The 15,944-nt window shown below is 43.2% G+C and overlaps 1 protein-coding gene across 1 annotated transcript in view; it reads right to left on the reverse strand.

Annotated features, from left to right (window-relative positions):
- Positions 1–15,944, reverse strand: part of LMF1 (lipase maturation factor 1) — a 340,017-nt gene that overhangs the window by 228,552 nt on the left and 95,521 nt on the right. Inside the window, exon 4 of the mRNA XM_074965056.1 lies at positions 10,085–10,233. Within this exon, the coding sequence (XP_074821157.1) occupies positions 10,085–10,233 (149 nt within the window). The remainder of the gene's footprint in view (positions 1–10,084; positions 10,234–15,944) is intronic.

The raw sequence follows: 15,944 nt of genomic DNA on the forward strand, positions 1-15,944 counted from the left end.
GTAAACCATACTGCAAGTCAGAAGAAGACTCCCTATTAAAGCGGACCATCTGGTTTCAACCTCAGAGAGATGTTATATCGAAACGTTTGTACTGAGCTCGTTACTGGAGTGTTTGAGGCTAAAATTTCCAGCTTGGTTGTCGACAGTTAGTCTCCTAAACCCATATTTAGGTGCCTAACTGGAAGTGGCCTGATTTTCAGAGGCACAGAGCTCTTCTATATAAGCATCCAACTATGTACGGTGCATAACAGCGATCAAGCCTGGAGAGCATGGATGTGTGAGTCACCTAGGCCAAGACAAGGTTAAACAGAGTCTCCTGGCCAGCCACCAGTGTTTTTTAGTGCAGCTCTCTGGGTTATCAGGAAGCAAGGAGGTGCCCAGGCAGACACCAAAGCTGCAGACTATCCTAACAACCCAGGCTGCCTCCTTGACGGAGAGTGATGCTATGAAAGTGGCACATGCTTCTCTGTTCTCAGATGTATTGCATCTGATTCTGATTCAACCAGACGTGCTGCATCAGATTGCTGAACTGAGCCAGGCTTTCAGAGATGGTGGCATCTGATGTGGAGCTGGGTATCATCTGTGTGTCACTGGTATTCGACCAGCGATCCTTTGCAAAGTCCCCTAGTCTGGGAATTGAATGGGGTGGGGGGAGTGGATTTATCTCTGGGGTGGGGGGCTCCACAGGTGAAGGCTCTGGCAGCTGAGGAGCCCTTCTGCTGTCTTCCCCAAGCCAAAACTTCCACAGAAAACACTGCAGGATGGGGAGGAAAACTCTGTGAGTTTCCACTGGGGAGGAAAAAGGAACAGGCAGGGGTTTGGACCCCAGATAATGCAGTTCTCAGCAAGGATCTGCTGGAGACCAGGGATATCTGTGCAGCACCCTAATGTCCCCCACAATTCCCGCTTTGGCCCCCTGAAGTGCTCCCTGTCAGCACAGCTCCAGTGGGAGGGCTGTCCATTGCCCCCGAGCCTCTTTTAAAAGCAGGTTCCACAGCCTAGAGGGGGTCAGTGGAACAGGGAACAGATTCAGTCTTAGATGAGTCCTCATACGGATACAATGGGGGTTGCTGGCCCCTCAGTTCTCCCCCCTCACACACATGGCACAGGCCCCCACTTCCTGGAGGACTCACTGCAGGTGTGGCCCAAGGGAAATTAGCCACCTTCAGCATTACCTCCCCATTCTGCATAGGAAGGTGTGGTCACTCATGCACACACCCTAGCCCTTATTAATCCTCCTGTACATATCAGGAATATTCAGGGTCTGATCCTGACCATCCAACTCTTCATGGGTTTCCCTCATTACTCTTCATAACATGAAGCCACAGTCACAAACCCACAGCACAGAGCCACAGACGAGGAAATGCTCTTGGCTGAAATCCAGCAAACTTCTTACGTAGAATAGACTTGATCCCTGAACAGTCATTTTTTAATATTGCACTTTGTGTGAGTTACCTAAAGTCAATCACAAGATGAGAAGTCCAGAGACTGTGCAAGGGAACTCCACTTGCTTGGAAGATGAGATTTTTACAAGGATGTTTTATCTTGGTCAGCTATTATCAATGAATAATGAACAAAATAGGTGAATAACCAAAGAGGAAATTCTAACGTGAATTTTTTGTTACATATAATATCCTCCAATCCCACCCATGGGAAGCCTTCATTCAGTCCACGTTTGTGCATATGTTTCAGCTCCTGCCTGGATTAGAGCAGAAATCAAAGATTGCGCTGGAACAGGTGCACATATGGTCTGGGAGAAAACTTTGGTTTCACGCGTTAAACTTGCTTTCCAGGGCCTGTCAGCCTCATTATCCCAGCCCAGAAGGAAACGTACATATGTTTGGGCACTGAGACATTAAAGGTATCATCAATCACTGATTTCCACTTGCTTGGATTAGATCCTTCTTTTAATGACCTTTCCATCTTTTGCTCTAAGATGCCTGCTACTTATATATCAACAAGCAAGACGTAAGAAGTCACTCCAGGGGCAACATCTATTTTGCTCAGGCCTCTCTTTAAAACTAACTGGAGAGTTATTACTCTCTAGATAACAGTGAGAAACAGAACTGAGATAACTCAGCGGTATCAGACTGCATGTAACTTTTTCATGGCGCATTATATCAAATGTGTCACATAAGGCAACATACATTATACAATTAACAAGAAAGGAGCAGAGCATTCACAGAACTAGACTTGCATTTTAAATGAAACATGGGAAACAAACTTGCTGATAAGATACAATTTGCCTGTAATTCCCATGCCATGGACTCTGTCAAGCTTTTTAAAGGCCAGGTAACAGGAATTTGAGAAGTTGGAAGCTTTAAGGCCTGAGAAAAGGAGTTACAATAAGAACCCAGGAAAGAGATTTGCGATTCTGTACAGAAAAGAGAGGCCAGATCCTCAAGATATCATAAGGAAAGAGCATCTTTCCTTTGGACTGCAATGTGTTGGGGCTTGGCACAGTATTTATATTCATGCACTGCAGAGTGCCAAGCAAACTGTTGGCACTAGGCAAATAATAATGCCCCCATCCTTTTGTTCAAAGGTCATTGTTCTCAAAAGTTCTAAGAACTATTCCAAGATCTTGTGCTTGGCCTCTGAAGGATCAAAAAAGCCTCCTACTCTGTGTTTTACCTGCATTTTGCCATATATTTAATGTTCTAGCAGTCTCGGATGATGACCCAGTACATGATGCTCATTTTAAGAACACTTTCACTGCAGATTTGACAAAACGCAAAGAAGGTACCAATGTCAGATTTCTAAAGATAGCTACAGCACTCGACCCAAGATTTAAGAATCTGAAGTGCCTTCCAAAATCTGATTGGGATGGGATGCAGAGCATGCTTTCAGAAGCCTTAAAAGAGTAACACTCTGATACGGAAACTACAAAATCCAAACCACCAAAAAAGAAAATCAACCTTCTGCCGGTGGCATCTGACTGAAATGATGAAAATGAACACGTGTTGGTCTGCACTGCTTTGGATTGTTATCAAGCAGAACCCGTCATCAGCATGGACGCATGTCCTCTGGAATAGTGGTTGAAGCAGGAAGGGACAGATGAATCTTTAGCACATCTTGCAACACTGGCAGCAACAGTGCCATGTGAATGCCTGGTCTCACTTTCAGGTGACGTAAACAAGAAGCGGGCAGCTTTATCTCCTGCAAATGTAAACAGGCTTGTTCATCTGAGCGATTGGCTGAACAAGAAGTAGGACTGAGTGGACTTGTAGGCTCTAAAGTTTTACATTGTTTTATTTTTAATGCAGTTATTTTTTGTACATAATTCTACATTTGTAAGTTCATCTTTCATGATAAAGAGATTGCACTACAGTAGTACTTGTATTAAGTGAACTGAAAAATACTACTTCTTTTATTTTTACAGTGCAAAATATTTATAATAAAAAATAAATATAAAGTGAGCAACTATCACTTTGTATTCTGGGTTGGAATTGAAATCAATATATTTGAAAATGTGGAAAACATCCAAAATATTTACATAAACAGTATTCTATTATTGTTTAACAGCTCAATTAATTTTTTAATTGCGCGATTAATCATGATTAATTTTTTTAATCGCTTGCCAGTTCTAATTAAAACACAAATTGTCAACATCATGTCAAAATATACCAAGTGACTATCTTTAAATCAATAAACCACACCTGTTTTTACTATTCATTCACTAGCCCCTTTGTAACAAGCCTCATTCAGAGGCTTAAATCACTGGATTTTTAATCTAATAAATTCTCAAGCAATATTTTCCTTACTTTGCCTACCTATAAATTTTTATTATGAATCCATGAAAGCATTTTATCATTGGTTCATGTGTGTAGCAACATTTACCGATAAATAATCGAATCCTTCCAAGCCTAGAGATAAAGCATTATTTCTTAGGGCCTATTCCAGGTGCAAGCAGTAGCATCTCCCCTGTGAAATACAATAAGACTGGTTCAAAGCAGGAAAGGAGCTATGAACTGTTCAAGTTGTGTGTAGCCTAACAATGACAAGCTCTGAGAGGCCTTTATGGAGGAATTTTTATTGGAACCTTTGTGCCAACTTGTGCATCTCTGCTATCGAGCTTTCTGGGGGCTTACCTCTAACAGGTTTAATAAATCTTCAGAAACCCCTGATTTACAGTCTCTTTACCTTTTGCAGCAGGATGATGCAGGCAGTCGATATACACACACCCAAACATATACTTTGCAGGGCTTTATTGTAGCCAAATGCTGATTGCAATTCTAGCAGATGAACCCTTTCCAGGAAGTCACAGAGAGAAAGTAAAGGCTCTGCTAAAACACTCCTTGGCATTTACTTTTCATGGGTTTCCCACTGTTCTCGCCTCCCATACCCCGTAACGACACAGCGGCATGGGATATATTGAACGAGGTACGGTAGAGCCCCCAAAAACCACCTTAACCAAACCACTAGAGAAGACCTTCTGCACAGGGGAACCCTCCGATGTCATGGCGCCGCTGAAACTGCTCCCACACCACTCCTCAACTTTGCAAGGGTCTGGCTAGAGAATGGGAGCCTGGACAAGGCATCCTTACATTCCAGGAGTCTGGCTGCTGAATCGCCCCCGCCCAGGGACCATACCGGGTAGGACTTGCCAGGCTGGCTCTACCGAGTATGGCCTTGTCAAATCCAGGAATGGGTCTGGCCTCTTACAGCCTACCCTAAATCCCTCCCCAGGCTGCAATGGAAATACTATTTTCCCTTAGAAATATTTTGGTTTTCCAATTGCATCCCTCCAACATAAGGAATCTATTATTGGCCACTACAGAGGGGCCTACAGAACATACTAGTCACACTGAAGTTCTCTGCAGCAAGAAAAAACTCTCACCACGCAGCCACAGAGTCATGAAACATACAGACTGCATTTGACCAGTTAAAGGACTAGCAGATTAGGCAACAAGGCCCAGTCCTGCTAGATGCTGAATGCTCTCAGCTCCCATCAACTCACCTGACAGGAGACACTCAGCACCTCAAGAGGCTGGAACCATTGATGTCATGGGACAGTTATGCAACGCCCAAGAATTTCATTAAAGGTCAGTCAGCACCATGTTATTGCACTTAGTAAACTTTAATAACTTAGACCGTGGCTGCCTGCACCAGAGTAATGGGTAAACCATGCTGGTCAGCTACTAAAGTCGTTATCATTCTAGGTTTATAAAGGAGAGTACAGGAAATTTAATTTGTAATAAAACTTGGATGGATATTTATAGCAGGTTGGGAACCTTCATCCCTATTTCCCAAATGCTTGCTACACGTACCTGAACCTATTCTAAAATTCACACTCCAGTGCTGGCGACTATATTTCATCTTTATTTCTGCACTGAACCTGTGCAAATCCCCCGTCGCCAGGACACCTGTTACACCTGAGTCAAAGCCCTCTAAGAGATTCTGAGAGACAACTCCCACTCAAATTAAGGGAGAGTTGCGGCAGAGACTTTCAAAATAAATGGGGGTTTGGCTCTCCCTTGGGCTCCTTTGTGGGGCGGGGACAGACTGTGTGCCTCATGAGACACTCCAGTCCAGGGGTGGCCAAACTTACTGACCCTCCAAGCGGCATACGACAGTCTTCAGAAGTTCAAGAGCCGGGGCACACCTGTCGGGGCATGGGACTTCTGCCCTGCGGGAGGCACCCATTGGGGCTTGGGACTCCAGCCCCACTCCTCCTGAAGCCCTGAGTCCCTGCACGTGCCTCCCACGGGGCTGAATCCCTGAGACCGCCCCCCACCCTGGTGGGCAGAAGCCCCGAGTCCCTCCACCCCGCTGCAGGACAGAAGCACTTTAACTGTAAAAGAGCCACATGCGGGTCATGAGCCGCGGTTTGGCCACCCTTGCTCTAGTCAGTTTTTGAAAAACTTAACCTCTGCCAACTTACAATAAAAGAGTGCTAAAGCAATGCAATGAACAGCATGATATTTTCTATATCCACAGCTATTTTTAACAGCAGAGGGTTTCAAACTCGCCTTTTTTTCAAACTGAGCTTTATTACCTGTGGATAGCATTTGTTCAGCACGGGTCTTGGTTCTACAGCCCTTCCTCTGGCTAAACTCCCAGCGACTGAGCAGCTTTGGCTAGGAGAAGCATGCAAGGCTGGTCCCCATAGCCATATTCTAAGCTACCATTTTAAACAGGTTCTTTTTAATAATCATTTTAATTGGAAATTAAAAGGTGTTCAGATTTTGCTTTGTATGGGCCCCAGTTTCCTTGTTGGCCGAAAGGACGGCTGTCTAGATGCAAGATTTTTCAAGGGTGCTAAATGGAAGACTATGGAGGGTGCTAGCTGCCTTTACCACACTGTCCCTTCAATCAAAACCAGTGATACAAAAGTTTCTGAAAAGATAACTGGGGAAAGGCAAAGTTGCAGTTAAATAAATGATGGCAGAGTCGCAGAAGAGTGAGGGGTTTGGGTGGCTAGAAATCTTATGAGAACAAGCTCTCAAAGATCTCTCTCTCTCTCTCAATGACTCTGACCTGAACAAAACTTGCATGCAGTAATTTACTGTTCTTCATACTCTGCCGGCACAATAACGTGCAGTGGGTACATGCAAGTTAGGGGAAAAATAGTCAAGGACAGAATAGTTAATGGATTTTTTTTTTTTTTAATTCCAAAGAGTCTCCTTTTGATTTTGGTTTGAGCAGTGGGTAAAGATATAACATGGCTACCGTTTTATCTGAACAGGTTTGCCCAGTCTAACCTGGCACAGGAAAACTGTTGCATATTGCAGAATTTAAAGGGCAGTAATTGTTTTTACACTTGCTTCCTGTATGGGGTTGGCTAGCGAATGCCAGGCCCGGCCCAGCCCCCAGCCCCCCTCCCCCCCCCCCCCCCCCCCCCCAAAATTCATGTCCAGAGCTTGGAAAGAAAACACCAAACTTGATTCAAAATTCCCAATTGGCAAGTACATATATACATGTGTGTGTTTCTTTGGTTTGCTCTCTGGTTACCCCCACTCTCTCAAATGTCTAGCATCTCATTATGCAGACAAATGATTCCAAGTTTTCTTCACATCTTTAACTGATTTGACAGCCATTCGTGTGTTCCTGGCAGTCTTGGATGCTGGCGACAGAAAATAACCACTCTGGATCACTTTAGTTTTATGAGAAAAAGAAATTTCTCAAGGTCCATGTGTGGGTTGATGGAAATTTAACAAATAACTTCAGTCTCTGCTCCCAAATTCAAATCTATTTGCACCAACTGACTGACCTGTGAACCACCTCTCTCTTGATTCATTTCAAAGGTTTCTTTACACAGGAATTTTCTCAGCAGGAAGTCACAGAACACACTTAGAGCAGAGAGAAGTTTTGTTATAAGCTTTTGAAAAGAGAGGCAAGAAAACAAAAACACAGGCAGTCTGCTATTAAACCTGATTAAAACAAAAATACCATCCACTTAAGAAACTTCCAATCCCATGTCCCACTTCGCTACGGCCTTTCCTCCCCAACTTGAAAAAAAAAATCATGGTTTGTACAGGTCAGAACTGGAGTAGGTTTTGGAGTGAAACAAATGTAAATAACTAGTTACACTGCAGTTTCATTTTTGCATCTTGTTACGAGTTCCTAAATCACAAGCGGATGGGGGAAAGCTCTAGTGCGCACATCATTGATATTTGCAACAAAGGTCACCACCTCTGACAGTCAAGAGTCATCAGGGTCAGTTCAAGCAAATCTGAGGCCCCCCTGCAGAGCCGTGTGACTGGGTCCCTTAGTTCCAAGGGTTATGAGTCAAGTGTCCAACTTCCACCTTTCCCACAACCTGCCCCAGTTTCGTATGCTATGGGAGCTTGGAGAAGGAGAGCAGACGGGTGAGTTTCCTGGAGGAGGACAGAGCGGGTCTCTCAAATAGAAAATAAGGGAGGGAAATCCGTGAAACTACACAGATGAGCCACAGTAAAGGGGGGGAGACTTCATGAGTCCCCAGGAGGCTTAAGTTATTGCCACCACAGAGCTCTGAGTAGAGCACAAGGTAGCTCACACGTCACACTACACCGCACAAAAGCTGGACAGTAAACAGGAGAGCAGCATTTCAGCCTGGACCTGACCAGATGGGGCCTCTGTGCCCTGGGGGGCTGCTGCAGTGCCCCACTAGCAGCTCTGAAGTACTTTGTTCCAGGATGCTGACATTCCAGCAGAGCATATGCACAATTAGTTACAAATTCATTGCTAGTTTACGGTACGTATTTTATAGATGCTACTTCCCCCTTTTCCCTTCCACAGTCTCGGAGACGGTGCACTAACTTCCACTTGGATTTCAGACTTCATTGTTAATGCCACTTTTCCACAGTCAGTAGGAAAACCACCAGGGACCTCCTGTTTTAGTTAATTCCCTTCCTCTCCCTTATATATCCGCGATCTTGCTGATAGTCATTCCAGTCATTTTTCTAATAGCGTTTCTCCCATCTGTCACCAGCAGGAAGACCCCATGGCACAGACTGTGAGACTGCTGTCATGTTTTCATCTATCTACCTAGGTATACCCAAGCCAGAATATCTTCTTTGTCATAAGTGTACCGAATCTTTGTTCAGCCCAGCACAGAGATCTTTACATTTGCTTCGTCTTTCCCATCTGATCTTGGGCGCTGCCAAATAAGACTTCAAAGCTTTTCAGTCTACAAAAGCCAGCTTTCTTAAGAGCCCAAATTTCCATCCTTTAAAGTATAGCTGAGATTACACATGCATCAAACAGCCTTAACTTTGAGATAAGGTGGTCTTTAAAGCCGTGTTGAGGTTGTTCTTGGTGCCAATGTCCATGCTTATCCCTCTTTTAATTTATTTATACATTACGAGAGATTGATTTCTCAAAATGGAGATTATCTTGTATGCTCAAAGCCTAATAATGAATAATGGCATGGTTTGTATAGCATATTTCAACGAGAAGGTTCTCAAAGCACTCGAGAGGCATTACAAACATAACTCAAGCCTATAAACCCTTCCTCAGTTGAGCATTCTCAACACGCAGTTGCATTAAAGTCAATAGAATTACTTGCATGAGTAAAGGCATCTCATGTGAATAAGGGTTCTCAGAATCAGGCTGACTTGCTTTGGGCTGGGAAGTCTCATTTAGATGCAACAAACATACCATGTGTATTTCCCAAACACACAGTGTGTATTTCCCAACACAAAAACACATCTGCAAACCTCACTGCTATTACTACTCCGGTTATACTTCTTTCAAGACATTAGGCCTAAAGCAAACATAGCTGGTGTCAGGTTTTTAAGTCTGGAGGTGAAGACCTTAACAACTCCATATTGTCTACATTTGGTATCAGTTCCAGGCTCCCTTGAACTTTAGTGTGGGAGAGAGGTTTTCCAAAGCTGAACACAAATGGGGACCCAAAAACTCCACCGTGGCCTCGGGCTAATTCTTGGGCTAAGATCCAAAAACCGTGGGGTGTCCAAAATTCTGTTTTAGCTCTAAATGTTGTTCCCAGGCCCCATCTTTAATTTTAATAAAAGAAACATCAGTTGCTGATGGGTTCTTTTGCTTTCAAGACTCTTGGGCATCTCCATTCGGAACTGACAGCGGTGCAGCAATTGCTACATTTGACAGCGTAAGGCCTGGAGAGTGTTATTTCAATAAGGTATGCAAAGAACTGGGTACAGCTCCTGCTTGAGGATTTCACACTGGGGTTCTCACCCAACATGCTGAAAATCATGTTTCAGAACCTTCAAAATCACTTTACAAAATATTTTTAAGGGACAAGCTTTCAAAGCTAATGACTTCCCTCCTTCCCCACCCACCCCATTAAAATTGTAATAGCAGTGCTAAAATGTTAATATACATTCCTGGTCCTGTATCTGTTGATCTCGTTAAAGGCAAACACCAATAACAAGCTGAAAGATTCAATGAAACAGAACACCAAATATTTCCTCCTGCATTCTCCTTGGTTATAACCAGAGACCATCCTAAATTACAGAACATAAAAAAATATAATACCAGTTATAGGAAGCAAGTGGGTTTTCTGCTAGGATTAAACATTTAGAATTAGCTTTTCTAGTAAAATTTAAAGAGATAATCTTCTTTTGCTAATATGATCTCAGAAGTCTGCAGAAGCATAAGTGCTTATAGTTCCACTTACCGCTCCAAGCATGATTCTGAAAATGAGCCATCGAAATCCCCAGATGACAATTTGGGAAGGCGGAGTGTAGTTAGGTAACCGGGAGAGAGTCCAGAGCGGGCACAGGAATATTCCTAAGAATCCCGTTTCCAGAAGCTGAGATTCCCATCCTAAAGTGGAAATAAGATAAATGGTTTGCTTTTAATTACCCTTCAAGAAATTTTAAGCATGTGAGAAGCAGAATATAAAAATCCTCTGAAATTATTGATTTAACTTGATGATCCGTAGTTACTCAACTCTCTCTGAACACACCTCACATGCAGATGGAATTGAAGTTACATACAATTAAAACTGCTACACCTTAAAAACAATCAAATCACACTTCCGACTGAAAGTGGTACCAACTAACATTGTGTATGCCATCTACAACTGTAACTGAAAGGGATTAGAGAGAAAAAACTAGAGAATGGAGATTTTTGTTTGTTCCTACTACAGCCCCATGCACATTTTGTGGGTATTTAAGCTTTGCTGTTTTCCCTCTGTTGCTAAGCCTGTCAAAATTTCAACTTTTATGTGGGTTTTCACAAGTGAGAGAGAAATATTTTAAAAAAACATAGGAAAATATGATTACAAAACCATAGGAACTGGCAGTAAAACCCAAGAACAGCAGTAATCCTGGCCATAATTTCTCTCTTTAGATTTCAAATTGGCTGTGTCCCTTTAAAATATTAATTCACCGAGAAATGCTGTAGTCTCTAATTTGGGGGGGGGGGACACAAGAGGGTAAATGGCATGCTGAGGGTACTGTAGTAGCTGACTGCTGAAAATGAAAAGTCATATTACCAGAGTACTACAGTCTAGAGCAATCTCAGCTTCACAACAGAGAACCCTTTACAGTTTAGCAAATTTCTGTAAAATGTATGTCCAGGACTCCATGTTTCAAAGTCTAGTTCCTGGGGCCTCTCTGGAGATCAAAATTTGCTTTTCATTTTATTTATTCATAATAGTTTAGGTTGCTACATTCTTCTACGGACAAATTCTGATTCAAAAATCTAAAGGTTTCTCAGCATTGTCCTGTCAACTGCTCGTCTCAAACGTTTGCAACATCTAGCTGATTAGAATAGAACAAACAATCACATTTTTCCCCTCTAATACATATGCAGAGAAGGCACTCTGTTATTGAGATACACTGTACCCAACGCAGGCTCAGCACTTCTATTCAGATCGCCCTCTACTGGATGGAGCAGAGATCACTTTTAACTGTACTGATAGGGCCCCAAAGACTTCATCTGAAAACTGGGGATGAGTAGAAGGCTGTGCATGAGCAAATTCCTTAATTAGGCGTCCACTTCAGGACTTTGGTTTTGCAGACACTATTTTAAAACTCATCGGAACGGCTGGCCTGAAATCTGCTTCTTGCTCACACTCTGCTATTGCTTAAAAGCCACAAAGTTTGCTAAACGCACGTAGAAGACTTTTCTTTCTGAATGCTACGCCCCTGACATCATGAGCCACATTCTCCCCAACAGGCATACATGGCAGAGGTCCCATTGACTTTAGTGGAGCTATGCCAGTGGACACCCACAGAGTACCCAGCCCTATATCTTGAAGAGAGTATGATCAAAAATTCCATTAAGGCTTAGGCATTATCAACTTTAGCATAAAACTATCAAGGTTTCCAAACCATAAGGCAAATCCTTCCTTAACCACAGCTCTATGAATAAAGGCTAAAGGGTCCAATTCTTCCCGTGTGCCTGTTTTATACTTTACTGGCCTCAGTGGAATTATTCCAGATTTATACTAGTAGAATGGAGCTCAAAATCCATCCTTGTAACCACACCGTGAAGCTGTTACCCAAGTTATTTTATACATTGGAGACATTCAGGTAAGGCCTCCTTTATGCAAATCTGGATTTTGCGTTCTGTTTTTGCCATGTACCCGGTATAACTACTGAAATGATTATTCAGAAGGAGCAACGACAACACAGCCGTTACGTGTTGACAGATGAAGTCAGACTCTACTGGATCTTTTGCCATGAAGCGAAGGACGCTATGAAGCAACGGTGTATCTGTGCAAGAACCAAAGTAAGGTCTGCTCCAGTAGTTTTACCCTGAACCACAAATATATTGTTGTTTGCAAGTTTTTCCATGGCATATTGTTCTACCCAGAAGCTGCACAGAAGTATGCTAAATGACTGAGTCAAAGCAACTTTTTCTTGTACTTGTGTACCTATAACTGGTAAACACAACTGTGGCGTTATGGAAATAAAGGTCTACATCCATTGAATGCCTGCCTCGAACGCATGCCTTGTTATGTACAATAAAACAACGGTCATCTCTTGAGATCACAAAGATGTACGGATCTGTACAGCAATGGACTTCTGTGGATGCCAGCTGCACAGCTGATCTGAGCTAATTTACTGATGTCAGTTTGGAGCTGTGTAAAGGGCAAAGACTGAGGAGCCCTGGGTATTATTCCTAGATCTGCTACTGACTTGCTGTCTGACTTTGAGGAAATCACTTAATCCCTGTGGGTATGTCTTGTTAGGCAAAACAGGTGTGTTTTTCAATAATGTTAACTCAATCAAGTTAGCTTATCACAATTGAAAAGCTCGCTCTCCCACTCCAGGTGACAACATAGCCATCTAACATGGCTTCAAACATGTTACCCAGGGTCACCTGGGGGGGGGGGGTGGCAAATGGGGCAGTTTTTACCCCAGGTGCCCCATCCTTCAAAAAGGCCTACAAACTGACTGGTGCTGCGACCTGGCACCCGGGATCACAGCACCATTCAGTAAATTTGGCCCGGCAGCCCCTCTGTCATGAGAGAAGGGTGGCTGAGCCAAACCTGAGTGGGGTTGTGACCCTGCATGTCATGTCACCAGGCTCGGAGCCAGGCCCAGCATCGCAGGACAGGAGTTCACTGTGTGCTCACCCTCTAACCCCCCTCCCGTTTCCATCCGCCACCCCTCAGTGACAGTTTTTTGGAAGAGGGAAAGGGGCTCACTTTCAGATTTTGCCCTGGGCCCCAAAAAACAATGTGCCATGGAAAAACTTGCAAACAACAATATATTTGTGGTTCAGGATAAAACTACTGGAGCAGACCTTACTTTGGTTCTTGCACAGATACACAGTATGCATCCGATGAAGTGAGCTGTAGCTCACGAAAGCTCATGCTCAAATAAATTGATTAGTCTCTAAGGTGCCACAAGTACTCCTTTTCTTTTTGCGAATACAGACTAACACGGCTGTTACTCTGAAACCTGTTGCTTCATAGCGTCCTTCGCTTCATGGCAAAAGATCCAGTAGAGTCTGACTTCATCTGTCAACACGTAACGGCTGTGTTGTTGTTGCTCCTTCTGAATAATCATTTCAATGTTAGCCTGCATGTTAATGAGCATTCAGAGGGGTTTTAAATCCTGTCTAGACAAGGCCTATGTGCCTTAATTTCCCCATCTTTAAAATGAAAGAACAATACTTACTCATCTATGAAACATCAATGGGTGAACAAGAGTGGAGGCTGCTGTCTGCTGAAGACCCTCCAGTGTATCGGTAACATAAACCTCAGAATTATTATTATTGCGCATTTATAGAGCAGTAGCGCTCATCAGAATTGAGAGCCCACGGTTGTAGGTGATGTACAGACATGTGAGCTATTATAACTGTGGATATTCTTGTTGTTCGTTTTGAATAGCAGATGGGCTTGCAAGTTTTAAATCTAAAATCCCCAAGCCCTGACCATCCACATGCATAAAGAGTTTCATTTAAAAAGCTTTGTAATTCCACCTCTGACATAACAGAATATGGACAAGCTAACCAGGTAAGTCAATGTGAGCAGCTGCTTTGCAAGATTAATGAGGAAAACACATTTAGAGTTAAAGTTTGCCTGCATGGTTGCACCCAGGTGACACATTGGACCCCTCGGGGAGGGCCAGGCATAATCTGACTAGCTGCCCAGGGATGTGCAAGGGGAGAGCTAGGTGAGACTGCTGGCAATGCCAGCAACCCCATGAGGGTTTATTACAGGGCACAGGGAGAACAATGCAATGAAAGTGCCCATCATGCAGACTGCGACAGGTATGCTAGGAAAGGTGGTGATTAATCCTGTGGCACAACAAGGATTGCTCCCGACAAACTTCTAGTGGCTAGTATGTCTCTCAAAGGTGTAATACCTCCAGGCAGTGCCATTTGGGAAGAGGTCCAGATATACACACATATATCCACACATACACGACTAAAGGCTTCATTAAAGTTTTACAATACTGATAAATATGTCAAGAAAGAAGATATAGCACCAAGATCTGCTCAGAGTTACATTGGTGTGAATATGGAGTAATTCCCTTAAAGACAGTAATGTACTGGACTTATACCATTGTGAGCAGAAATTGGTACATAATCTTTAGCAAGGCTTCTTTCCTTCACCTTTGGTTAGATAGGCAAATAAGGCATCTGTTGTTGAAAATAAGCTAATTATTTCTAGCTCTGGTGAGGCACCTGATAGCACATCTGGTCTAGGTGATTAAAATTCAGGATTTGGCAAAAGAGCAAAAGCTTACGTTTAATTCACTTTCAAATAATCATAACAATAATCACAGAAACCACTTTTTGTTCCTAACCTGTAGTGATTTTTTTTAAATGATTGAGCGATGAATGACTATAAAAAAAATCCCCTTCTATTTCCATATATCGTGTGGTTTCTGGGATAGATACTGAACTGCCAAAAAAAGCGCTTCTGTGGAGAGAAGTGAAGTATATTGTTATAAAAGCAGCTGCACAGAAAAGCAATGGCTAATGCAGAATGTGAAAGGTTAATTGTTACTAAACCCAGCAACAAATAGCAGTTATGGGTCTAACTGGCACCAAAATGGTAGTATATCTCGTTAGCTTCAGCCTGCACAAGAATCCCACTGTAATCAGCGTTTTCATATGTTAATCACCACGCTCCCTTGCAGACATACACTATACATGTTGGATCTACGGGTAAGAGGGCATAAGACTTTACATTTCTAAATGGCCTTCAGATCCTTCTGTTGGCATTTTCCTCCGTGCAGTAATATAACATTTTACCAGACAGCGTGGAAAGGAAGGTTACTTAGTGTAGTGGCCACTAAAATGCTAGAGGAAGATGCACTGAGCCAACAAATAATTCAATGTTATGTATTTCTTGTGTATTATATATTTGGTGATATATACAAAGGCACAAAGGAAGTGGAAGCCATCTTGGTGTGTGGCTAGCCCCAGAAGTGGGTCAATACACCCTGCACCTGTGTTTCTTGTTCCAAAGCTACAAGTTTGAATCCTGGCACCACCATCTGAGTACCATTCCAACAGTATAATCTGGTCTGAAACATGCCAGAAAGGGGGATGGCTCAGTAATGCAACCGGAGGCAGAGACATCTTATTGATGAACAAGAGCGGAGTAAACAACTCCCCCACCCTCCGCCCCCAGCTGTTGTTAGAAAACTCTTAAATTACCCATTGCTGACAACGGGCGCAGCTGAGCCGGCGATGAACACAGTTTAAGAACAAGTGCAGCCAAGGACAAACAGCGGTCAGCACCATTTCAGAAGCGTTCGTTAAAACCTGTTCAGTTTGCAGTGAAATTGTGTTCAGCTCCGGTTGACCTGCACCCACTGATAGCGATGGATAATTTTGCTAGTGCAGACAGAGCTTTAGTGTCATGCGGTACTTGCCGAGATCTGATATTAAGGTCAGAAGCACTGGCTCAGGAGGGAGTGATTACTATAAACGAGATACCCACACTCACTGATTTATTAACTAACCCCTTCCTGATACCCTGAATGCCTACAGCTTGGTAACCTGAGCACAGATATCGGTTTTCTTGACCATCACACACAACCCCATAGATGTTCAGGTCCTCA

Source organism: Natator depressus, chromosome 10 (genome assembly GCF_965152275.1).
Source record: "Natator depressus isolate rNatDep1 chromosome 10, rNatDep2.hap1, whole genome shotgun sequence".
Classification (NCBI taxonomy): domain Eukaryota; kingdom Metazoa; phylum Chordata; order Testudines; family Cheloniidae; genus Natator; species Natator depressus.